Raw genomic sequence first — 25922 nt, forward strand, 5'->3', positions numbered from 1 at the left:
TCCTTTTACAAAGGATGTTAGGGGCTTGAGAAAAACTTTTTGTCCATGTGCTTCTTTATGACTTTTTAATTTCAAGCCTTTGGTGATGAGCTATAAATTTGTGGGAACGGGTATTTTAATTGATTATTCTGTGAAGGTAATATATCCAGAACATTTTACTCCTTAGCTTTTTAAGTAGAATTATTTTGATATATTTCCTATCTATCTGCACTAAATTGTGAGATGTTATCCAGGATCCAGGTGAAAAGAAGAAGGGAGCACATGGGTGGTATTGTCCCTCCAGCCACCAAAATAAGTCAATTAGGAAGAGGTGAAGCTATGGCCCTCAGGACATACGGACATCAACTAAGAAGGAGACAGTGCATTAGGTCTGGTATCAGGCTTTTGCTGTAGCTCCCTTCCTGTGGATTTTCGTAGAAAAGAACAGCTGGGTATGGCTACACCTCAAGACCTCCTTCAAATAACATGGCTATGAAATGACCATTACTTTTTTTTGATCATACATATTTGAAAAACATAATGAGATCATTTGCTGATCTGCAGAGATCTCACTTTTAAGAACCCAGAAACAGCAATTTATTTGTACCATTTAAAATAAGTCTTTGATCACTCTATTTTATTTTTATAGTTAATCATTTAATAGGAAAATAAAGCACAACAATAGTCAGTACAAAACTTTCTTCTGAGAAATCTCTGCTATGTGAGTTCATTAAATTCTGAATTACTGCTGCAAATTCAAGTTAAATTTGATATACAAGGTTTTGAACGCTATAGCTGATATTGGAGGAAATGCAGCACTACACACGAGCTGCTGCTTACTGTAATGAGTGATTTAAATATCATCTCTCCTTTTAGACATCTATACTCTTTCAAAAATACTGGTTTATATACAATTCCAGGGTGTTCTGGGAAGGGCCGTGTTCAGTAGGTGGACTAGACATTGATCACATTTTATACTTAATCACAACAGTACACTGGCAACATAACTTTCAGTCTGGGAGCCCAAAAAAGACAAGGGTCTCTCTGAGCAGCCAGGGAATGTGGAAATGAAATGCTCATGGGACTTGCTACACCCCTCGTTACTTATTTACTGAGCACAGCCATGGTTTCTGTCCAACTGTTCCTATCTTCAGTTTTCCTTAAGCAGAGATTTAGTGCCAATAATGTAGAGTTAGTGTGTTACGTGCTAACATCCAGTTAAGTGTCTGTTGAGACCAACGAATGGTTTCATTTGTATCCCAAATTAATGATTCTCCAGTGGCAGGATACTCTGTTGATATAAGTTACGCAAAGTTGAACATGTTGTTATTGTTTAACAAGTCGTAATTTAGGACCAGTCTCGGGCACAAATTACCCACTTCAGCTTTTCAAATACTCTTAAGGGCTGATCCTGAAAAGCTGATCAGGAAACAATGAATATTTCTGTAAGTGTTTTTCAGAGAAATGAACCTTTACGTTTTTTCCCCACAGAAGAGTTTTTCTTTTGAATGGAAAAAAAGAAAAAATTTGAAAAGCTGTATTTCAAAATGAAGTAGGAAAATTTCTAGAGACCTTACACTCGCCTCTGCCTCCTTAAACCGTGGCTGCTTGTTTGTTTAGAAATACGCTGGGTGGCAAATGCTGCGAGTTGTCGCGTTGTGCGACCTCTTCCCTCGCTGAACTCCCGGGAACCGAAGCTGCAAGTGGAGGGGCCGTGGCCCGTGCTGGCGGCAGCCCCCTTCGAGAGGGGGCCACGCACAGCCCCTGCTAGCGCTTAAAGCAGAAAGCCTGGATTAGCTTGGCAGGACTTCTGAGTCGCACGGGGTTGCCTGAAGCCGCTCTGAATACAAGGAGCCTTTACGTGCTCTTTGATGTGATTAGAAGTTGGGGCGCCACGAGTTGGAGCTTTCTCGGGGGTGCTTGCTGCATGCATTTCCACTCCTATTTGGCATGTTGTGAGTGCAGCTGCGGATATGTTTTTGGAAAAAGATAATTAAATTTCTACAGGGATTTAACACTGTGCGTGTACAATAAGAGCCAGGTGGGCACTGTGCGTATCTCTAGAATCTGTGCTTTTTTTGATATTTATGATAGCCATGCTAATACGAGGCCCCCTGCAACCATAGCATCAAAGTTCTTTTAAGTCTTGAATATTAACATCGTACTGTGAAGTAGAGAAATACTGCTAGTCCCATCCTTTCCAGAGAAGTGGCTGAGACACAGAGAAATGAACGTTTTACCCAAGAGCAGAGAAGGGGATGCTAGAGAGGGAGCTGAGGCTAGTTCTCTAGCCATGGGTTAGTGCCCAAATTACCCTTTCCCTTGGAAACCAAAAAGAGGTTAAATTGTGTCCAAACGATGCATTTGTAACATAGAGGGTCTAATTTTCACATGTATGTGAGAACAATGTGAAAATGCATTTAGCTTTCTGTGGATTTATCTCTAATAATGAGGCTACATATGTCCCTGAGTCGTGACCATTACTTGAGTTCTGAAATATCCACCAAGTTCTGTCAATATCCTAAAATTAAATTTATGAGACATTTTTATCCAAATAGTCAGAGGTGGTGTATGAACACTGGGAGCAACATATTATTTCTTCCAGAAAAGTACATTTTGATCAGGATGTGTATTAAGGAAGGTATATTTTAAATAAAGAAGTTAAATTAGTGCGTATATCCTTCTGAGGGAAAGAGAATTTGGTATGTCTTATATATGACGTATATATACATTTATATATGACATAAATACATTTAGGAAATAGTGCAAATGAGTAATAAAACTAATTTGAGGAAAAAAAAAACCCTTCAAATCCCAGGATTATAAAGATTATCAAAGGGTTGAAAATTGTAAGGCTTTTTCTAAACTTTATGAATGTAAAGTAAAAATGTTAAACTTAGAACCATGAGCTGAAAATACAAAGAATACCTTTTGCCTTATGAAACAGCTTGTGTTAGGCTTTTTCCTGGTTTCTGGATTGTATGTGAAGTCAACTGTAATGTTGGATAAGAGTTTGTGAAACATTTTAAAAAGTCACATGAAATCAATCTTTATTTTTCTTGCTTGGAAACTAGTCTACTGGACAGAACATGGAGTCTTAAGTCAAAAGGAAAGTACTGATTTCAATATAAATAGTAATTTTTCTGGGGAAACTCGTAAAACCCAGCTGTAAAATCATTGTAAAAGTTGGGAGTAGAGATCTTGCACCATAATAATGATGTTTCTCATAATTATGAGAACAATCAGAAACTTCCCATGGTTTCCAAGTGAATACACCTACAGTGATAAGTTTAATTTTGATTTTTCTTTGAGAACAACATCTGGATCTGTCACAAGGAGACCACTGTTTATAATTTACCCTGCTCTGTTTATCTTGGCTGAGCTGAATGTACAGCTTTGCCTTTAGACAGTTTCCTTATTCAAGTCTGTGTCGAATATAGCCAATGTTCAACATACATCCGTGCCCATGTATGGGTTTCTATTTACATGAAGAGGAGTGGGGATGTTTGGGGTTGTTTTCTTTTGTTTTGTTTCTAATGTGCCCTACTATGCTTGTACAGGCCAGGGCATGTTTCCCAGTTCCTTTTCTTTCTAGCACGGACAAGAATAGAAACTCAGTCTTCTGTGGTTGTTGTGTCAGTGTTTCCTGAAATATTTAATTACTGCAAGGTACATTTGAGAGCAGAGGAATGACTGAGTGATACTGGGGAAAGTAATAGTGAAAGGAGAATTAAATAAATGTATTTTGATCTGTATATAGAAATTCAGTAAAGTTGTTACATGTGTATATACATGAAACTCCGTATGTGTAGAAGCGAGGAAGGAGTTGAGGAGCGTGTAGGTCTGATAGGAATCCTGTTGCTTATCCACCTTTATAAAGCACTTAGAAATCAGTGAATGAAAAGAGATAGAGAGGATCGCTAGCTCTTAATCTAGCTTTTCCAGCAGAATTAAGAGACTGGTGGCCAGATTCATCTAACAAAGCAACTACTGCTTCCACAGGCTGTTCTGGTGCTTGAAATGCTTTGCATGTGCAACATGATGAGCCATGATGCTCCCATCTTGCCAGGCAACAAATGCTACCTAGAGATGCACGTTAACAGGAAGCTTTCTGGTAGCTGACTGAAACATTTGTTTTTGCATCAGTGCATGTGAGAAAGATAGTTGTGAAAGTAAACCTTTTCTTTCTGACAGCAATTTAGTTCTGTGGATTTTTATTTTGTCATGCCAGCATATAATTAAAAGAAAGTGCTCTTCTTTTTTAGCAGAGAGAAATGACAGATCTGAGTAAAGAATGCTTACTTTTACTCTTAAGTGACAACACCAGCCTTGACTGAGTTTAGGAAAAGATAATCACTGAGGAGGATATACTTCATTTTATCAGTCTGAACTATTCTTTTCCTTAGAATATTGAATGTAGTGAATGGAACAGCAGAGCTGAGACTGTTTACGGGGAAACCTAAAACTAAACCTACTTTTTTGTTTTCAAGAGTCAATTAAAAACACTGAGGGAGGACGGTCAGTCCCCAAACTGTGGGTAGGTTTCCCAAGTTTCCTGGCTGCCTATTTATGACCCTTTCCAGTGGGAGTGTTTCCCCTGGCAACGGCGGAGATGGAGAGGGAAGAGTTCCTGTAGGTGGGCAGGCTCTGTGGGAGTTAGAGCCAGCAGCCCTCAGGCCGGCATTTAGTTTGGGGATGTTTCAGAACAAATAACAGCATTACATGAGTGTAAAACCAGTATTGGGCTTTGATAGTTGGCTATGCCACAAACACTTTCTATGTGGTGTTTCAAAATTGCAGTTATTTTTTGATGCTTTTGTGGAGGGAGTATAACAAGGGATTGCTCAGTTTGGACACTCTGTAATGTTCTTGAATAAGATAATCACTGCAAATATCTGTCACTACATTTTTCTTCTTTCACACAATTTCCCCCTCTTTGGGGTAGGAAGGAAATAAGAGACGTGAAACTGCCATCTTTCCTGCTTTCCTTCTACTGTGTTAAGCATTGCTGGCAGGGCATATGAGAAATCAGAATTGTCAGCCAAAAACCAGTCATAGCTCACAGAGAAAAGGAAAATATACGCTCTCCTTTGGCAGATCTGCAGTCTCTTCACATCTGCTTAAAGGGCTTAAACAATATGTGGACTCGGCCCAAAAAGGGCTGTCGGAGTCTCAATGAGAGCTTGCTGCTGAATAATATAATTTCAAGGAGGCAGCTGTACTTCGTGTCAGAAGTCACCACAGTGCAGGCTCATTAGATTTTTGCTAAGCTGAGATCTAGCCAGAAACTTTGCTGCTATCCTGGATATTTATGTATGTAAAAGTTCTTATTACTATGCTACTATTTCAAGATAGTTAGTTAGCTCCATCGCTTTATGCACAAGAGCATCTTTCTGCCTAAAGTAATATTTGACGGTTATTAACTGTTCGTAGATTAGTGCTGATGCAGCAGAAGCTAGAGACAGGATTCTCCCTTGGAACTTTGATAGGCAAAATTCATTAAATGTTGTACTGCAGGAGACCCTTCTATTTAAATAATCAACATAATTTCTGATACATTAGACTAATTCCTAAGATAAAGTGGTGTACCACATTCAGGCCAATGGCCAGAAAGTGTTGTTCACACAGCTTGTATATGTTGTTTGATATATCATTCAATGATATGTATTGATATATATCATTGATATTATCATCAATGATATTATATTGATATATAATTTCAATAACTATCTTACATTGAGTTTTTACAATATGAAAAATCAATGATTGCATCCCTCAAACATTATTATTTTTATTCTCAGCATCTCTGGCAAGCAGAAGATAGCTCCTTTTTAGAGTATTCAGTACCTTTGCTTCTTTGAGACTACAAAGTGCCAAGTGGAATGTAAGCCCTTTTCCTCCAGAACTGGAGGGCAATTGCAAATCATTTTCATGTAGGACACCAGCTAGTTACCTTATGAGAAACACTCTGAATTTCTGCCAAGTCCAGATTTTAACAAGTTCGGCTACGGACTGTGCTCTGCTTTTTATTTTCTTCCTGAATTCCTGAATCTTTTTTCTTACTGAGCTCTATTTTTCCTAAAAATGAACTAATTATTTGTTTTCCTATCATTCTGCCATGTAACTCTAAGTCTCACCGATGATACTATATAAATAATAATAAAAGAAGAAAATTACGCAGAGTTGTGGAATATTAGAAATTAACTTGGAAGAATAAAGATACCTTTAAGTACAGGTGATAGAAACAGATGGGAGATTAGTGCTTTTGTTTGGTGTTTATTCTTGAAGAGGTGAACTTTGGCTTTCCGGCAAAGTCACTAACCACCTCAATAAAAGAGCTATGTTGAAAACTTGAAAGGGTTATTGAACACTGCAGACGGAAACTGGTGTAGGTTGACTGCAGTATCATGCGCTGCGGATGAACGAACCTTTGGACTGCACCCTGTTACAAGCTTTAAGATGTGAATGTTACAGGGAGTCTGTTCTTTTTGATCTATACCTCTTTTGGGGAATCTGTTCTCAAGGTATAGTTAGATTGGTAAGCGTTTTGAAATACGTCACAATGTTTATAATTGAAATCCCAGTTTTATAGTCCTGATTACTTTCTGGGCTTACAGAAGAGAATATTTTTTCATTATTATTTTTATCGACAATAAATGAAACTGACTCGAGAGAAATCCGTGCTGGAGATTGCCTGACAGCTCTCACTCATACTTTTTTCTCACATTGAGAAGGGTGGGAGGCGTGGGCTGGGAGCTCAGCCTCCAGAACACCATGCAGCCCTCACTCCTGTATTTCTGAGAGTGGGCAGGAGCTGCAGCAGATATAGAAAATGCTCCTTTCACGGTCCTCTGAGATCTCTCCACGCTTGAAAGAAAGAAATGTAGTTACCCGGTAGCAGGTATGGAGATGTGTCTACATCTATAAAAATGGAAGTAGCATTTGATTGGAGCATTCTGGGAGTTAATAAATTAGTGTTTGCAAGGTGTTCAAACATAGATAGTCTTTTTTTATCTCTTACTGATTACCGTGGCAAAGGCAAAAAGTGCTCCGGGGGGGGTTATGATGCAGAGGGCTTCTGCGTTGTTACGTAACGCAGGATGTTTCCTAGAGCTCTGTGGGTTGCGAGATCCCGGGGTGCCGGTGCTCCGGCTCCCGCGGCGAAGCGCTCCGGTCTGGGGAGGTCGGCAGCTCTGTTTCTTCCAAATACAACAGCAAAGCTTTGGCAGTAGCTTGTTGGGAAACTAAGCATGAAGCTACCGCTGAATCTCTGTTGGGATATTGAGACACAGGGAAGAAATGGCTAGCTCCTCCACCACTTCTGGGGTTGGCTTTGAGAAGCAGAATTTGCATCCAGCCTGTTTATGGCAGTTGTTGTCATTATCATTCAGAAATGTTGTGCAGGCCCTGTCTGGCCAAAATCCATTTTATCCCATGCACTTCAGCACAGTTGTACCAGCTCTGTGAAGGGCAAGATTTGCCCCATAGCGAGAAACCGCAGTTGTCTGTCATTTCTGACATCCAGAGAATTTTGTGAGTAAACATTTCTTGGATTCCGGCTGGGGTTTCCAGTTACAGTTCTTACATTTGACTGCTTTTGTGGCTGGAAATTTTGCCAGCTGTCAGCTTAAGAACAAGTGGTAGTCTGCCTTCTCAAGCAAATGTGGCCTCCACGTTTATTTTCGGTTTCGCGTTTGTTATATTTACTGTAGGTTAAAAATCCTGGCATAATATCGTTGACCCTTTAGTAAGATATATAGTGATCATCTTTCATGGTTAGAGTATTAAATAACTTGCTTCACGTAAGTACAAATAACAAAGTCCCGATGAAGTAATATCTGATCTTTTTAAGATCTTAGCAACTTAGGTATTTTCATATTGTTATGGTTTCCATGTCATGAGCCAAGGGGCTTTCTATGTGATACAAAGACTGAGTGCATTAAAACGTGGCAGGGGATTAAAGTAAACATGTATTAAAATGCATATTCTTTTTTTGTCTCTTTTTGTTTTTGAATAGATTGAAAACATAGATGCGTGCCTGAGTTTCTTGGCTGCTAAAGGAATTAACATACAGGGGCTGTCAGCAGAAGGTGAGTCAATCTCTTGTTTAAACTTTCAGTATAAATGAGAAACTGAAAATACTGCCTGTGATTTTAACCAGAATATGGAGTGTAAGGGAAGATTTAATTATTACGAATAATTTAAAATTTTGACGTTCTTTACTCCTTTTTCCCCTGTCTCAGTATGAAAAGTAGGTAATATATAAACTCTGCACTGTGGACTTGTAAAAATAATCAATGAGGCTGAATTAGAATTCAGTCACTTTTGTTTATTTCTGTTAAATCAGAGAAAATTCTCTTTTAAGTTCTGTAACCGACACATTGATTAGAGTGTAGGCTTTACAGATGCTGAAAGTGAACTGTTGGGAGTTGTCTGTCTTTTGAGAGTGAAATTACTTATTTCCTCATTGTTTAATTACATTCTTACCTAAAAATTATCCTGCTTTTGTTGCTTTTCTTTGATTTCTTTTTAGAAACAATAAAATCCAAATGTTCCAAGCCAAAAAAAAAAAAAAAAAGAAAAAGAAAGAAAGAAAGAAAGAAAAGAAAAAAAGGATTTCTGAGCTCCAGTTAAATACTCTGCTTGCGAAGACCATCAGAATTTCTTAAAGACCTAATCATGACTCAGCGTACTATATTTCTTTATGCCAGTGAGTGGCATGTGTCAGGAGGTTTAGTACCTGTTGGCTGAGAAGCTGTCTATCTGCTGTCCTATGAAAAGGTCAAACTGAGGTCTGTAATCCTCAGGACCAGCTTTCACTTATACTTTCACTTAAGTATGCTGGAAAAGCAATTGTGATCAGTAGCTATTTAATGCAAACTTTGAACATATTATATTACAGTTCCTTCAGTATTTCATAGAGCAAAGAATTGGATGTGCAGCATAAGGGAGGGACTTCATACTAGAATGAGTGACTAAGTCTCTTTGTAAACTCAATTTTGAAAAGTAGGTTATACAGTCAAATCATGCATATGCTTTTTCTTGTGTGTGAATAACTTAATTGCTTGTATACTTAAAGCCATGATTTCTTCCTCTGAAAGAATTCTGTTACCTAAACAAAGAAGGCAAGAAAAATATGAAAGTAGGGTAATACATTTTATTGGAGTAGCTGATATAAATGGAAAAAATAAACAAAATTCTATATTCAGGGCAATGAAGACTTCTGTGCCCTCAATGTTTTCTGTAGACTAAAACTTGTGCATTTTCTTTAATTATTCTAAAAAGTCTAAGATCTTCTCCCTACCTTGTCTTACCTATATTCTTATACAGTCACAGCTATAACAACCTTTCCCCTTTAAAAAACAAAAATAGAAAAAGATAAGTGAGGGTCTTACAGGTCACATGAATCTACAGAATTTCAGAAAGATCAGTGGGTCTTCTCTGAACAGAAAACGTTCCCTCTCTTGGCCTCGACTGTGCATCCCCTGCAGGCTGTGAACGTTCCCGGGCACAGTGCGCAGGAGTCAGGAGACGTCGTGAGCCTGGGTATTTAGTCTCTTATTTTAGTTACATGGTGTTGCCACATATACCTGTGTCACACATATATATATATTCTTATATACATAAAGCAAGTACTTTGCATTTGCTGGATGCAGAGAAGGAATCCCCCTCATGGAGTAAAGTTTCTTATTCATATAGAGCAGATGCATTTTTGCACCCTGAAAATGTAAATAAAAGGTAGTTAGTGGTGCTAGAATAATATTTTTATAGCCACTCTAGTGCTCACAAATTGCTGCTACCACCTTTGTTTCACAGAATGGATTTTTAAGGGGTTGAAAAAACTGCACTAAAGTTTAATTTAAATTTGATATTATTCTATTCAGTTTATTATTTTCTCTGGGTTTTCTGTTCCTATCTTCTTTATTGAGCTGGTCTGTGAGCTATATGTGTTCTGATCATGATTTCAAGTCTTAGCTGAAACAGTTTCCCGTACTAACAGTGAATTATTTAAATGAAATACATTCTAGGTACCCTACAGTGGATGAACCGTTCAGAGAAACCATCATGCACACAAGTTCTATATATGTACATTACATTTTAAAATTACTAGAAAAATAACAAATTTAATGTTTATAAAATTAGTGTAAAATTAAATCTAATATTAAAAAATTAAAACTTAAAAACCCTCACAACTACAAATTACATTTTGGCAACTTGGAGAATACCTTGAAGAATTCCTTGTTGTCATCTACAGAATACCTCATCCTATGAGGTCTGTGAGAACTTACATGCCACTTACGTCCAAAAAGTCCAATAGCGGACTTTTTTCTTTTCCTCCAAAGAGAAGCTTTAATATAGGTAGCCCAAATACTGCCTACTTTAGCTACCTAGATAGCTCCATTATAATCAGAAGGACTGTCATGTCAAGAAAAAAAAATACAGGCTAAAACTTCTAACTGTGGAAAGTTTGTTTACCAGGAAATGGTTAACCTTGATAAGATATGTAAGTATTGTTGAAGTGAAATACATTCCATATTATTTACCTGTCTCAGTACAATGCAAGATCTAAGCCAAGTAGCAAATTAGTTGATGAGAAAACTCCGTGTGCTAAGCTGGCAGTGTAGTGTTCACACTGGGGAAGAGACAACATGTTTAATGTTCGTTGCTCTCCTGCCAAATCACAAGTCAGCCTCAGCAGGATATAGGCTATCCAACAGCTTCTGCCATTTTATTTCTTTTCTATCACATTTTGTTCTTTCTAGGAACTAACGTATTAAGTTCTATGGAAGGTAAAAAGAAACCAGTAATGTTTGCTACCATCTATAATGAGTACATTTACTGGCTCAACCACTAACATTAATGGAAACGAATGAGAAATAGAGTGGGGGAGTGAAGGAACATTTTTTATTACACTTGATTTCAACAATAAATGAAATTTCTGTTCTGATAGACACTCCTTGCCTGTGTTGAGAAAGGAGGTGGGAACTGAGCAAGAGAAAACACAGAGCCACTTAAAATAAATAGAGCCATAACCAAGGAAGCCAGTGTTTCTACACAAGTTGCCAAGACCTGCTAGGTCAACTGCAAGTAATTTTGTTTACTCCACTGGCAGATCTTCATCTAAGAGGAAGCAGAAGATTCTGATTGCTCCTAAGTGGACACAAATTGTGAAGCCTTTCCTGGATTTCCTGAGAATTTGTATGCTACAATAGTGCAGCTTTAGTATGGAACGATGTTGATAATGATTCAAAACGAGAATCCTGATGATTCCTGAATGTTGAAATGATTTTGGACATGATGTTTAATATCCTGCCAGTATTAAAAAATCCTGTTTCAATATGCATGTGCCACATAGATGTAGTATTTTTATGGGTCAGTACAGTGAGGATGCTAACGAGCTGTAGTCACTGATGATGACCATACTATGCTGCAAAGAGGTCCCTTTGTCACAGCAATGTGGAGGCAAAAAGGCACTCCCAGCTCAAAGATCCTAAAATCTCTGTTTGTAGTTACTGAAGAAAACTTGGTGGAGATGCTAGAGGACTCTTTCCTCCTCTTGCTTTTGATGTTGTTTTTGTTGTTTCTCCCTCTGAGCTCTGTGCCTGTACCCATGTTCTTCCTGATTCTCATACAGAGCCATATCTTAGACTCTTGAAATTCTGGCCCTCCAGTTAATCTTTCTGTCCTTCACACGGCATTTCCTCACTGCCAAGATTTTGAAGATTATGGAGACCATAAATGTGCAATAGAAACTCAAACTGACTTCATGATAGCAGCTGCACCTCCTCTGTGTAACAGATTAGCTGGATAGCGATCAGCTGAGCAAATCATAAAACCATGAAGTGATGAAAGAAAGCATCTTGCTAGACTTTGGAACAACCACTACTGAACTTAGCTGTTTCCTCTGAAATGAAACTCATGCTTTTATAGATAAATGAATTTCAGTGTACATACAGTGCAAGCAGAGCCACTAATCCATTTTAGTTCTTTTCCTTAGCGATGTCAAGGCAGATGTTTTTTCCACAGCACAAATATCTCACAGTGCTACCTTAAACATACCTGAGACACTTACTGTGTTGCCAAGTTTTGATTCTGTCACGCTGAGCCTGTGTATTGCTCGGATGCCTTTGGTCCGACTAGTTTTCTGTTTTGTTGGCCTTTCTGCTGGCATTCTGTACAAGCTTTCTGGTACTGAGCTGTTATGGAAATAGGCTCTGGATAGTCCATGATCTGCTACCTTCAACTCTCAAGCTTTTTCTGGAATTTCTTTTTTCCAAAATTCTACTTTGTGAGTGCTCTGAAGTTCAATTTACTCCATCCCAAAGTGCCCGGTACAGTGAAAGAACACATTTATATACACTTTTCAAAAAGATTGCTCTTTAAACTACCAGAAGAGATGTGCGGATCTAGGGAAAAAAAATAATGCTTAGAGTCAGCACAGAGCATGGACTGACTGAAGCTGACTCACTACACTTTATGATATATCCTGGATTAGCTAGGATGTACATCTGCTTCTCAAAATTTTGTTTCAAATTCAGACCTATATGTCTCAAATGTGTTTCTTTCTCTCACCTGCTATCATTTCCTATGGACAGAATTTCCAACTTGTTTAATTTTGTTTTCTTTAGTAGGCCATCTTGTCTCCCCTGTTACATGAACTAAAGAAGGGTTGGTTGTCACTGTCTGCACAGCCCCTCTGTGGTCAACCAGAAAAGGCTTGTGCAAAGCAAAAGAAGCAGGCATCCACTATCTCTAGGGATGAATAATGTATATATGTGAGAACCCTATTTTCTGTCAGGGTAGATGAAAATTAATGAATATGTAGTGATTCTCAATTTTTACTCCTGCTAACTCTAGTCATTGTAAACTTGCTCTTTTTATTCTTAGTGCCACAAGCTTTGCAGAATCAGACACAAAATAAGCTCTTGACTGAATAACAGATCTTTTCTTCATTGTTTTGCTTTGTTTTGTATTTCATATACAATAAGTAGTACCTGATATGCATATTTTGTAAAAAAAGTCAAGATACTTCATTTGTTAGTGTCATAAAAATCAGATAATGACATTTCTGAAGTAATCTATTCAACAAACCTTTCTTTTCTTTACCTTTTCTTCTTCCTTGGTTTCTGTTGAGTCCATTGTATTTTTGTGAATAAGGAAGAGGATGACAGACAACCTGTAAAGGTGGAAGTTAAAACTGTAGGTGTAACAAGTAGCAATGGAGATGTTAAAGAATGGAAATTTCCAATTGGTGAATCTGGATGGATTCCCTTCAAAACAAATTCCAGTTTCTTCTAAAACATCTGGAGTGTTTGTTTCAAGTATACAGAATCAGTCTTTTGGGGCTCCAAGATTGAAATGAGTGGGTTACATGTCCATCCTTATCCAAGTTAATGTGCATATTTAAGCTAACACATGGACAAGAAGGGACCTAAAGCAGGAAGCAATTCAGACCATCCTAACTGGCAGAGTTTAATGAGGTTGAAGTACTCTCTTTGTACAAAGTGCAGGGGCAAACTGCCAGGTGAATTACCTTGGTCTATCTTTAAGATAACAGAACTGTTTCTAAAAGTATGTTTTGAAATATTTTGCTTAAAACCTACAGGGAAAGGCGCTACTTCTTTTGAAATTCTTTAAAGAAATTTTTCTTTTCATCATTATTTTTTGTCACCCTGGAGAAATGTTAAAAGCAGACTTCTGATAAATACAGCAGAGATGCACAGTTAGAGAGAGCAACAGGTTTTAGATGGAGCTATTGTTACGGTTGCCTCTCACTTCACATTGAAAGTGAGTTTTTGTTTCCAACTGCATATCAATTTCCTAAGTATAAATGTGTAGATCCATGGTAATTTTTTTCTTTCTGGCCTGTATTTGTGCAGTTAAGCTTCTCAGTGCCTCTGGGAATGTTTAGTTACGCTTCAGCTTGTGACTAAGTGGTACTTTCCTTACAATTGCCATGAATAATTATAGTTCTCTACTGAAGATAGGGAGAACCTTTTTACTGTCTTTACTGCCTATTTTATTTTACTGTCTACTTCCATTAGCTGTCCTCCCTAACTAAACACAGGTAGATTAGACAAGGAAACTGCCTGTTGATGGAAGCGGTAGAAGATTGAGTTTGTGGCATGATACTGCGTGGAAGCAGGGATAGCCTGAGAAAAAGAGAACAGGCAGGTTTCGCTGGGATCCCACTGTCTGGGAAGAGACTAAAACTGGCTAAGCACAGGAAGACAGAGTGACTGATCAAGGGCCCCAGGACTGAGAACCATTTGAACAAGGGAATGGGGACAGTAGTGAGAAAAAGTGCTGGGGAAGGGGCCAGATTGCAGGGAGGAAAAAAAGAACAAGGAGATTAAGCCAAGGAGCAGAAGAGGAGAGGAATATCCTGGGTCTGAGTAATGAGCTGGGCCACTTAGATACAGTGTATAAGGCACTGAGGAGATCAGCATGGGCTGAAACAAAATTAAGGAAGAAAGTAAATTAGATTAATGGCTAAAAAGGAAAAGTGGATCGAGAGGGGTTAGGCAAGGAGATCCAAGTTGGAAGTTAATGTAGAAAGGGGAGCAAAATTTTAAGAGGTGAGGCTAAGCTTTGCTGGGTAAAGGGCTTGGGGATTAAAACCTAAAACAAGTAAGGCAACAAAGGTGAGCAATGGGAGGAGAAAGGTGCCTGGAAGAGGAATAAAGCATAAAATGGAACTGTTACAAAGTCTAAGCAAACTTTCATCCAGAATTGGGAACAGAAATAAGGATTCTAATTCTCACCCTCTGCTTGGCCACTGTCTTGCCATGTTCGCTTCTCATCCCCCTCTTGCACTAAACCATGCAGAGATACTAGAAAGCATGGAGCAACAGTAAGTTTTATTAGCTCAAGTGCTCTATCAAGTGCTTGCAAAAATTAAACTGTTTAATGTGATAGTGATTTTATTTATTTACACAACTCACTTTTTAAATTTAGGAAATTAAACATGATAAATGATTTAATCACCGCATGTTATTAAAGTTGTCCATAACACCAAACTGGTCCTCATGTGTATGCATTACGATGTAGTTCTTAACTGCATGTTCTTGTACTTGTTTTTAATCACTGTGCTTTTGTTTGTTTGTAATTTTTTATGTTATATATTGCATAAAAGAACAGGAAGACTTTTAAGAACTAAAAAATGCATACATTCACTGTCAAGCTACCTTTAGATACATTAGGTATGTCCATTCTTTATTACCTTGTGATGATTTAAAACTGGTAGTTATGTGCTTTAATACAGGAGTTTCACACAGTAAGCTGATCTCCTGTTTGCAAAACTTGCATCAGATTTTCTTAAAGGAAACAATTAGTTTGATATATGAGAAATGATACGATGGTATGTGATAACTGAGCAGTTTCTCCTCCTCATGAAAATTTAGAACTGTGCAATCATTTACACTGTGATGTTATTAAGACATTTGTTGTTGTGATGGTTTTTTTTGGCTACTTTAATTAAAGGAACTATCTATTTAGGCATACCCATGTTAACAGACAGGATATCGCAGAAATGGAAGACATCCGCTGCAGTCACTGTAGGGGAGAAATTAGTTATTTATTTGTGATTGGTGCTCACTGGTAATCAGCTGTAGTACTGATCAGATTTGCAGAAAGTCTGTCATATCCTAAAGGAATTGAGTTCAGACAGCATTATGAACAGCACAGTGGCTGACCCACTGTACTGTCAGAAAGAAACAACAACTAGTGATTGATGAATGACTTCTGAAAATTGCCTTACAGAAATCAGGAATGGGAATCTAAAGGCCATCTTGGGCCTTTTCTTCAGTTTGTCTCGATACAAGCAACAGCAGCAGCAGCCACAGAAACAGCAACCGCAGCACCATCCATCCCAGCAGCCTCCCACAGTATCCCAGCAAGCAGGGCCTCCAGCTCAGTGCCAGGTCGGGCTACAGCAGCAGCAGGTGCCAGCTTCACTCCCAGCACAGTGCCAACAGCCCCAGCAAGCTGCACAGCATCAGTTAAAAGCACAACCAGAAATGCAGTCAAGGTGGGGAAATTTCCTTTAAGTTGTTTTTTACATCTTTTTTCTTTCTTCTTGTTAAAGGTCTTCGAAAACCAAAGAGGCTTCCTTCTTTAATTCTGCTTTAGAACAGAAAGTGTTTCACATGCTGAGTAGCAACTGACTTCACATCTTTGGAAAGCAAGATAGAGGTGCTTAAATATGTTCCCAGTGCTAGAAATGTTCAGCTCTATGGGCATAAAGTGCCTGCTAGACAGAATAACCACAGTTAATTCTAAGGGTTTTTTTCTCAGTATTCCTTTTGCTTCTTTATTCTAGCAAAGCACATATATCATTGCTAGTATGGTGTAAATGTACCTTGGACTTGTGAAAAATAACTTCAGTTGTCCATTTACAAGGAGAGTCCTCCCTGAAGACTGGAAGAGTCTGGGCCTGGTAAAAGAAATAGAGCTCATCACAGTTGGTGACAGTCAAAGTCCAATTTAGGTTTGTTGGTCAAAAACAATAAACTGCTGGCTTACATGAAGAATAATTTTGCGATTGGCATTTTTTGGCACTCCTAGAATATAATATAGGTAATGGAAGGAGTGTGCATGGATTGAATGTCTTTAATCCTAGAGGTGCTCTTTCAAGTTAAAATTAATGCGATTTTTGAAGGCCATACCACTGTGCACACATTTATTCTTATAGCATTCTGCTTATCCAACTATTTTACTGGTAAGAGAGTGCGGATTTTAGTAGGAATAAGTAGGCAGGTTTCAATGCTGAAATTATATATGCATGTTTGCTAAGGTATGAAGACATATTTGTTTTAAAATAAAACAAATTAAGTTAAGGCTTATTTGTATTAAAAGAACAGAGATTAAAGTGAACACTACTTGAAATACTTCTTTTCTTGGAGTATAAACTCTTAAAGTGAGGCCTTCCAACTGAGACATTTCGTGAAGCTTGTTTCATTTTTCCTTACGTATTTCTCCATATTTTATGTTCATTTAAGATGGAAAAATGTTTTTGTATAATTGGAGGTAGCTTGCCTTGCTACTATGTAATGACTTGTGCAGGAACTAATTGCTGTAAAACAAAGATGAAATCTGTTTAACATCAGATTTCTATGACTTGTTTATATAACAAGCGCATTGAATCATTTGAATATTACTTTGGTACTTGCAGTCTATTATATGGATTGGACTGGGTTTCAAATAACTTAAAAATACTTAACTGGAAGTTGATTAAGAAGTGTCATAATGCTTTCTTAGAATATACTAAGTTATGAAATTGCTCAGATTCTGCTGAATCATCTACAATATAAGATTGATAAGAAACTGAGTAATAAAGTTTGATTTTGCATGCAGAATTGACCTGCATTACCTTATAAAAATTAATTCATTTCAGATTTAATACAGTTTTGACTTGAAGTTATACTTAGAGAAGAAGCTTTTTTTCTTGTGAAATTTATTCAGAATAATAATAAAAAAATCCTCCCCTCCCTAAAACTAGTAATTTAAGTTCAGTGGCTTGAAAAAACATTTCTTTGCTCACTGTTTTCTTCCACTTTTTCTTTCTTGTCGTACAGTGCATCTCCCAGGGACTCATCTCAAAGCAAAATCATCCGATTCACTCTTGGTCAGAAAAGGTCTTCTAGGTTAGCATTTCTTCATCCTCTGCAAAGCATGAATAACCCTTTTTGCAATATTTCCAGATGCATGTTTAGGAGTCACCTTAAAAATATTTACCTCCTTGTTTGTAACTTGGAATTTTGCAAACAGATGAAACACAGAAGTGTCAGACCCATTTTAACTTTTTTCTTTTTTTCAAATGTGAAATGTATTTCTGCTAGCAAGAAAATATTTAGTTTTGGCGTCCATAGGAGCTTTCCCTCTTGAGAACAAAACATGGTTCTGGGAGTTCTCTCCCCACTATACATATGTGTATTAGTCATATTTATCTGTGCATAATTGCAAGTGCTAGTATCAGGCTAGTGCTCTGTGGGCTGGCAAATGGGATGTGCACCATATGTGCTATGTGAGGCAAAACAGCATCCTATGGATATGTCTCATCAAAGCTTCTGCACTCCTCAGTGTTACAGAGCTGAGAACGTCTGATCTCCCTGAAAATGATATTTCAGTCTATTTTTCCTGAAATTATTTGCATGCCAGCTTCTATGACCATCTCATCTCAGCACTTACAAGAGTTGCTGTAAGTGTTATTAATGCAGTTATTGATGATAAGTTTCCTTTTACTACTTCTGCACTACTGTATATAAAAATATTTTACTAGGACTTATCTATAGTTCAACATCATTAGTAAGCTATTATTTGCCATTTTACTGAGCTTCTGAAATATGATTTACCATTTTTATCCAACTTATGAACTACTTAGCTGGTTGTCCTCCTCTGTAGAAAATATTAGTACTGCTTTAAAATTTGGATTTTTTCCCCCACCTTATTTCTTATATGACAACAGGGAAGGTCTGCATTACAACCCCTATTCTAATGCTCCATGTTTCTTTTTCATGTTCCGTCTTAATCATACTTATGGCCCAACAGTTCATATTTGCCTAGAAATGGTACTACAGAGTAGTAATGGAGCTCAGTACTGTGGCTCTAATAGCAAGAAGCTAGAAACTTCTCCTTTAATTCCCTGATTTTTTCTTGGATTTCACAGACAGCTCTATGAAATCAATACCAAAATAAATGGTATAAGAGGAATGATATCTTCTTCTGGAGTGTTTGCCAGCATGTATATTTTTATTCTGGGTACATTTTTATTGGCAGTGGCAATACTGACTGAATTTAAAACTTGTCACTTTATGAGCTGGTCATATGGTCTGAGTAGCTTTAGTTACTTGAGAATGTGCTTGGTTTGCCAAACCTGTGCATGCATGTGTGGGGAGCCTTTTCTTACCCATCAGCGCAAGATCACCATCCCTTGCCTGATGCCAAGCCCTATTAGAAAATTGCCCTCCCAGTATGAGGTGCTCCCGTAGCCGTGCTGAGGTGGTTGGCCCAGAGGCAGAACAATTTTTATTCTTCTGTAGAGGCTTTCAGCTGAGGTACCTTACACTTTCTTCCTACATGGAAAGAAACCTAGTTCATTGCCCATTAAGCAAAATAAAACTGTATGAGCTTTCTTGTCTTGATGGCTTCTAAGCGCTCAAGAACAGCACAACAGTTGTTATGAAGAGTGTTTGGCTTTTTTCCCTCTTTTACCCTTACTTCTTCCTCTGTAGTCTCCTTTACAGTGGTAAAGGGTCTCTAGGGAATTCTCATTTTACACTTCCCTGCAGTGATCCTTCTGTACAATTTTCTAGCACCCCCCAGTGTTGGGAAGGGCTGTTCATCCTCCAAAATATTGGATAAATTGAGGGATTTGTCTGAAAGGGTTCAACAAAGTAAACCTCAGAACCATGATGTGCTGTGCCAAATCTGCAGTGGTTTGCATTTAGAAATTATTTTTTTGTTCTGTTTTTGAATGATGCCCATATGTTTTATCCTACTTTGAGCTTTTAAAGCATGTGCATGCAGCTGCTGACTTTTTTGCTGTTTTCCTTCATGTTTCTTTTCATATTTTCTGTTCCTTCACTAGTCTTTGAGAAGTCGGTTGATTTAGCATCACAAGAAGCTCTTCCTGGCTACTCTTCCTTCCCTTGTGCATAAAAGTGATTTGATCTGTTGCGTACCCTGGCTCTCTGACAACAGGGACTTCCTCATTTTAGCCATTATTGGCAGAGACTATTTAAGACACATTGATTGCATATCTTAGAGGAAAAAAATGTTTTAGAGTGATTCCACCATACTGAAAATACAAAGACAGCAAAGAATTTTCCCTTTCAGTGTTACTGTGTATGATGTGAACAGATTCTTTTAGTATTTAATGTGATGTCATTGCTTTTTAGAATAGCGAGCTGTTTGTCTTTAGTATGTATTTTGAAGAACTACCAAATATTTATATTTTTTGTTTATTTGGAATATAGAAATCTGTGCTCGTTAGTGCAGACAAACATTAAAACTGTATGTATAAACATTAACTTTAAAGGACTTAAGCAAACACATTGCTCTGAAATGTGATGCCAGCTGCTTCCCCAATTCTGTCAGACTTTCTAGAAAATTCTTCCCCCTCTCTTTTGCCTGAAAAGCATAAAAGAAGTGTCCCTTCCTATTTACTTAAAGAATCTTAACTAAGTTTTCTGCAAGATATAACTAGTAAAATACAGACTGTAGTAAGGAAAGGCAGTCGATGTTGAAAAATAGATTGCTGTCTGAAATAGATTACTGCCATCCTCTTTCAGACGAACCAAAGCTTATACCTGCTCATCGATAAAGTGACCATGCTAAGAGACAGAACTTGAGCTCTGTATGATTTTATAGTCCCAAGTTAATCTTTCCCAGGGAATGGCTGTTAAGCTTTGCAGCTTTCCAAGCACAGACGTAATGAGCTTCCCTACAGGGAAAAACGAAGTTGGCAGCCATGTTCTGTCTCACTGTTATTTCCAAATTAAGTACAGCCCTGTTCAGCAACTTTGTTTAAGAACAGTAGTCTCATTTAGTCTTAAACTTGCACCAGTTTTGCAAGTAGTATAATCCATTGAATTTACTGCAACTGTTTCTGATTTACAAGATTTATGGCAGGAGATCATTAAAGATCACTGACAAAGAAAAATGTATGTAGGGAGAGTCTATAAAAACACCTTTGCTCAGTTTAGGCAGTCTAATGTATTCTATGTTTAGACCATTAGAAACAATTAGCCTGTTTGCCAAGTCCACTATTAGTCAACTTAAGCAGGAATTTCAGAACCAGAACTGGCTCCTGAATATTTTTTTTAGCTGAAAAATCACATTAGAGCTATTGAAGGATCTGACTCAACTTTTTTTTTCCTGATGTAAAACAGTTCACAATGTAGCTTTTTCACTATATATTTTTTATCTAGGATGATGTGTTGCGGCTTTTTGAAGTTCCTTATAAAACCTGATATGCATATATTTGTGATATTGATCCTTTTCTTTTCAGATTATGCATGGTATTCTGTAGTATCTTTTCTTTCCCAGCATGCTTTTTTTTTTTTATGTATTTCATCTGACTGTAATTATTTCATCAGACTTCCAGGCCCTACCACGAGGGTGTCCGCTGCAGGCAGTGAGGCCAAAACTCGTGGTTCTATTAGTGCCAACAATCGACGCAGCCAGAGCTTTAACAATTATGACAAATCTAAGCCTGGAATTTCCCCTTCTACACCAACAAGTAGCAACGAGAAAGGTAAGTGCTTGAAATTTTGGTATTTCCCCAAATTCTCTTTGGTGTGGTTTTCTTCAGGGAAAACTGAATTTTCCATAGAGTTCCAGAAGTTGTGAGGCTATCTCAAATTGATATATGTCCCTTTGCAAAGAAATCTTTGTTGAGCTTTCATTTGATCTTTACTTTTATACACATATTCTAAAGTAAGTGGCACCTCCCCCAAGTAAATTTTTAGTAACTGTTTCATTCTGACTGGAGTAGTTAAGTTTTTATTACGACTAGAGTGGAAAAAGATACTATCCTTGTGGTAGGTAGCGAGCAAAGAGTTGGTATGAAAGTGTGAGTGCCAATTACATTAAAGGATGGATGAATGATCATTTCTCGCATACACAAATCTTTATTTTAAAAAAATGAAAAGATGGTTAAAAACAGGTTAAATGCCAACAGTCATGAAGTTTCAGTGTGCAAGTTCATCTGAGTTTTCCTGAAAATCTATTTGGTTTAATCATAACATAAAGCAGGAAATCAATCTCTGACAGAGCTGGCCCTATGACGACCAGATAAAAGTCTTGGATTTCAGTCTAAAACTAATTGAAATTAAGGGGAATCACTTTATTAATTTCATGTATTCTTGATCAGCCTCTTGTTGAATTATAATTAGGAACAGAGCAGTCTTGAATGACTCAGTATTTCTTGGATGAAAATTTGCATTGTCTTTTTATTTGACTCCAGTATAGATATTCAAATTATTTCTAAACTTAGGGAACTCATTGTATTTTTTTCTAGACAAAATAATTCCACTTACCAGTTCTTTGTTCTCTGAAGTTCAGTACTCCTGAAATCTCAGAAGCAGATAGCTGAAAGTTTGCCTGAATACCTTCATATTTTCATTGAGATTTGGCTCTCTTGCTCTTTATGATACAGAAAAAAACAAATTCACTGTTTGTATCTACTGTTTTTATAAGCCAAACTTAGCTCCTTGGTAGAATTAAATTTGGTGATTTGTAGTAATATAGATTGTATACGTTCAAACAGTAGTTGCTAGATTAATTACTACAGCAAAAGTAATTGCATGAGCTAGCTTTCTTTTCCTCCTCATATTGTACTTCCTCCTTTCTTGTTGATTCTTTAATATTTTTCCTCTATCTCTTCTACCACCCCTCTCACAAGAGAAAGGTTGCTGATGTTGACAGTGATGCATTCTGCTTCCCCTCTTCCCTTAGATAGCTTTTTCCATTGTAAAATCAACTCCACAAGCCTAATTACTTCACAGCGTTCACAACTTTGGATTGGTTAGATCTTATTGTGACTTTTCTTTTTACTGTTTTGTCTGGTTTCAGTTAAACCTAGCAATTTCTCAGCCGTGACACGCAAACAATAATTGGTAATTTTATCTTTACAGAGTTCTGCAGTATTAGTGCTATCAAGAGATCTTTTTATTGTAGCTTCTAATTTTATCAAACTACCTTCCAAGATGCTCCTTGCTCATGATAAGCTTTTACAAGGTGATTCAAGCAATATTATAATGCCTTGCTATTAAAAAGGACAGTTCTACTCCATTTCCTTGTGGGTTTGTCTTCATTTCTCTTCCTTTCTGCATGTTCCCTCTCTTTCCTTTCTGCCAGCATTTATCTGACCCACTTACTAATTTTGGCTCCTTAAAAGCAGCAGAAATCCATTCACTTTTACATTTTTTGGTTAATTTTCTGTTGCGTTACTGAACTCGGTCAGCTCACTAAAGGGTCAGGCAAAAACACAAGGCCAAAGCCAGCCAAGGAAGAAGAAGAAGAAGACAAAATCGGAGTATGACTGCCCCATTCAGCAGCTGAGCTTTTAAACTGCTTCAGCCATATTTTGAAAGCTCCTCTGCGGCATGAGCCATCGGTAGGTGACAGCATTAATTGCAGCAGAGCTCAGCTTGGTTAACCAGTCAATCTTCTTTCTTATATTCGAGTTACACCTAAGTATAATTAGGGCAAAAAGAGGCATATGGTGGCTCTGTGATTTTGGGCTAGACACAAAAGACGTATTTCAGATACCCACTGGTTTGGCTGCCTCCATTTTGGAGTGTTTTGTATAGATAATGTCAGTTATCTCTGGCCTATAAGAGATAATATACTTATAGTAGTGGTACTGATTTTTATTTGCAGCATAGTTGCTGCGGGAAGAAACACCAAGCACAGGGTCTTACCAGCTGCTGTAAAGTCAGTCAAACTTACACCAGTACTGAGCTGTTTAAGATGTCACTTTTATCTGCTGTTCTGGCTTCAGCCAGGGGTTCAGAGAGTAACTCTCTCTGTTGGGTCAGCTGAGTTAGTCTTCCTAGATTAAAAGCGGCAGGAGGAAAACTATAGAAAGGCAAAATGGGAAGCTGAAGGTAAAAAAAATACCGCAAGAGAAAGGGAGAAGCAACAGGAAGGCAGCCCTTGGTAACAGCTGAGTTTGTGACTGAAGCACACTCTCAGCTGGTTTCTGCTCTTGTTTAGTTGGACTGTACTCACTTCCCAGTTTTACGATTTTGAAAAAACAGAAGAATCACAGATTTTAGATTCTCAGAGTTACAGGTGTCATTGTAAGCTTTTCCTGCCAGCCAACTTCTCTCTGTTATCCCATCTTATGGTTAGAAGCGGGCAAGAAGTATTGGAACATCTATTCTGTTCCATGAAAATTCACCAGTCAAAGCAAATTTTGGATATTCGTATAAAGATTTGATTTTTTGGATCCAGTTCAAGTCTATATAGGAACATCAAAGATTCTTGATTGTGTATATTTTAAAACTTGACTGTTCCTATCCTTTTCTTTATTTTTTTACTTATTTAAATTCAAAAGATGTGTCACAGTCTGACTTTCTTCGTATCATATGTAGCATAAAATCTGGATTGAGCCTCAGCTAGTTCAGCTGAAGGCACACATGTGAGACAAATGCCAAAAATAGGAGGATCTGAGCCCTGAAGGTCTGTCTCTTTCGAAAGAGGCATCGCAAGAAGAATCCTAGATATTGTAATAGCTAAGGAGCAATTTGGGTGATATCCTTACCTGATTTGTTATTCTCCTTGAAGACACTTTTGAAACAGCCTTTCTTGTCTGCTGGCATGAGCAATGCACACTCCTCTCAGCTAATGGGGCAGTATACCTCTGGCAGAGTTTTTTCTTAAAATGTCACTGGGCCTATAGCTGACCTGAATTCTGTTGCAGCTGCTAACATCGATTGCTTTCATTCAAGATTGAAAAAATCAAGAAACAATATAAATTATTAATAGAGCTTTAACTGCATGTGTAATTCCTTAGGAGTACTCTAAGATACTTTCTCTGAACAGTCCAGTGTATGGCAAACACTAGGAAAGGACAGTACATGGTGAAGTCTAAATGGTATTGATGTTCGGATCTCTAAAAGGCTTACTGTGTTCTAGGAAGAATCCTCCAAGAGTAAGTAAGTGTTGTAAACAGATGACATTTACATTCTGAAAAACAATTGGCTTTGGTTGAGAAAGGTATATTCCTTCTTCAGTATAACTGAAGTTATTGTGACTTGATGTCCTGAAGTCACACACAAAAATATGTTTCATAAGTACCATTTTTTTGTGTATCAAACCCAGACAAGGGAGAGTAGAAAATTAATCCAAAAGAAGACATTTTGATGCGTAGCTTGCTGGAAATGGAAAGTGGCCACTGAAGGTTTCCTTAGTGTTTTTATGTGATAAATGGCTCTATGGCTTTCCTTTCCTCCTCTCTTGTCAACAGTGCTTTAAATTAGAAAAATATGTGACTTAGATTTAATTTCAAGGATCATTTAATGCAGAGCTTATAAGCAGGAATATGCTATAGTTTTATGAATGTTTCAGAGATATTGGTTGTGTGTAGGGCAGTGCATCAGAAATGCTAAGTACAGTGTTGTCTCTGAGGAGCAGAAGCTCTTTGAATTACATTTACTGACTTCCATTAAATTAGTAATTTGACAGTACTCAATAGCTTGAGTTTGTATTTCTGAGCTTTGTAATGCAGCACTTATTGTGGGAGTTTTAAAAGTGGGTATAACTGGTGAGAGTTGAGCAATTCATTCTTGTGCAATATAGTCAAATTGTTAGCTTAGGCTGGTAGCTAATTTTTATTTTTAACAAAGTCATTGCACTTACAGAGATAGATCAGTGTTGAATTTCAGTGCTGTTACTATCTTCTTACAGTGACTTGGCAGTCTTGCCCTTTAGGCTCAAGTCTCCTTGCTGTAAGTGCACTAATGAATATTTTGCATGAGAGAAAAACACAAGTCTGGTCCAACTTGTCTGTGGTTCTCATACTTGTTTTTGTTCAGGAAATTATGTTTTTTCTTTCCCGAGCTCGCAATTACAGCTCTAACCCCATCTCATAATGATGGCAATGGAGAGGCCTCAGCATCCTCTAGGGGCATTCTGAATCACCTAGATCAGACCTCGTAGAAGAAAAATATTAAATTTACGGTGGAAAATAGGAGTATAAGGTAATAAGGTAGCAACATTCTGACTTGATAAATCTATTTTTGAAATTTATTTTTAGTATTTTAGAATCATAGAATCAGTAAGGTTGGAAGGGACCTCTGGAGATCATCTAGTCTAACCCCCCTGCTCAAGCAAGGTCACCTAGAGCATGTTAGACAGGGTTGCCTCCAGGCGGGCCTTGAAGATCTCCAGAGAAGGAGACTCCACAACCTCTCTGGGCAACCTGTTGATTATAT

General features: G+C 37.7%; 1 protein-coding gene across 4 annotated transcripts in view; it reads left to right on the forward strand.

Annotated features, from left to right (window-relative positions):
• NAV2 (neuron navigator 2) overlaps positions 1-25922 on the forward strand; it is a 248909-nt gene that overhangs the window by 83556 nt on the left and 139431 nt on the right. For 3 of the 4 annotated variants that reach the window (XM_062575960.1, XM_062575959.1, XM_062575961.1), the window contains exons 4-6: positions 7997-8069; positions 15742-16009; positions 21078-21235. In XM_062575960.1, coding sequence (XP_062431944.1) covers positions 7997-8069; positions 15742-16009; positions 21078-21235 — 499 coding nt within the window. Of the gene's footprint in view, positions 1-7996; positions 8070-15741; positions 16010-17555; positions 17625-21077; positions 21236-25922 lie in introns of all 4 variants that reach the window. The other variant, XM_062575958.1, reaches the window with a different exon arrangement.

Source organism: Rhea pennata, chromosome 5 (genome assembly GCF_028389875.1).
Source record: "Rhea pennata isolate bPtePen1 chromosome 5, bPtePen1.pri, whole genome shotgun sequence".
NCBI lineage: Eukaryota > Metazoa > Chordata > Aves > Rheiformes > Rheidae > Rhea > Rhea pennata.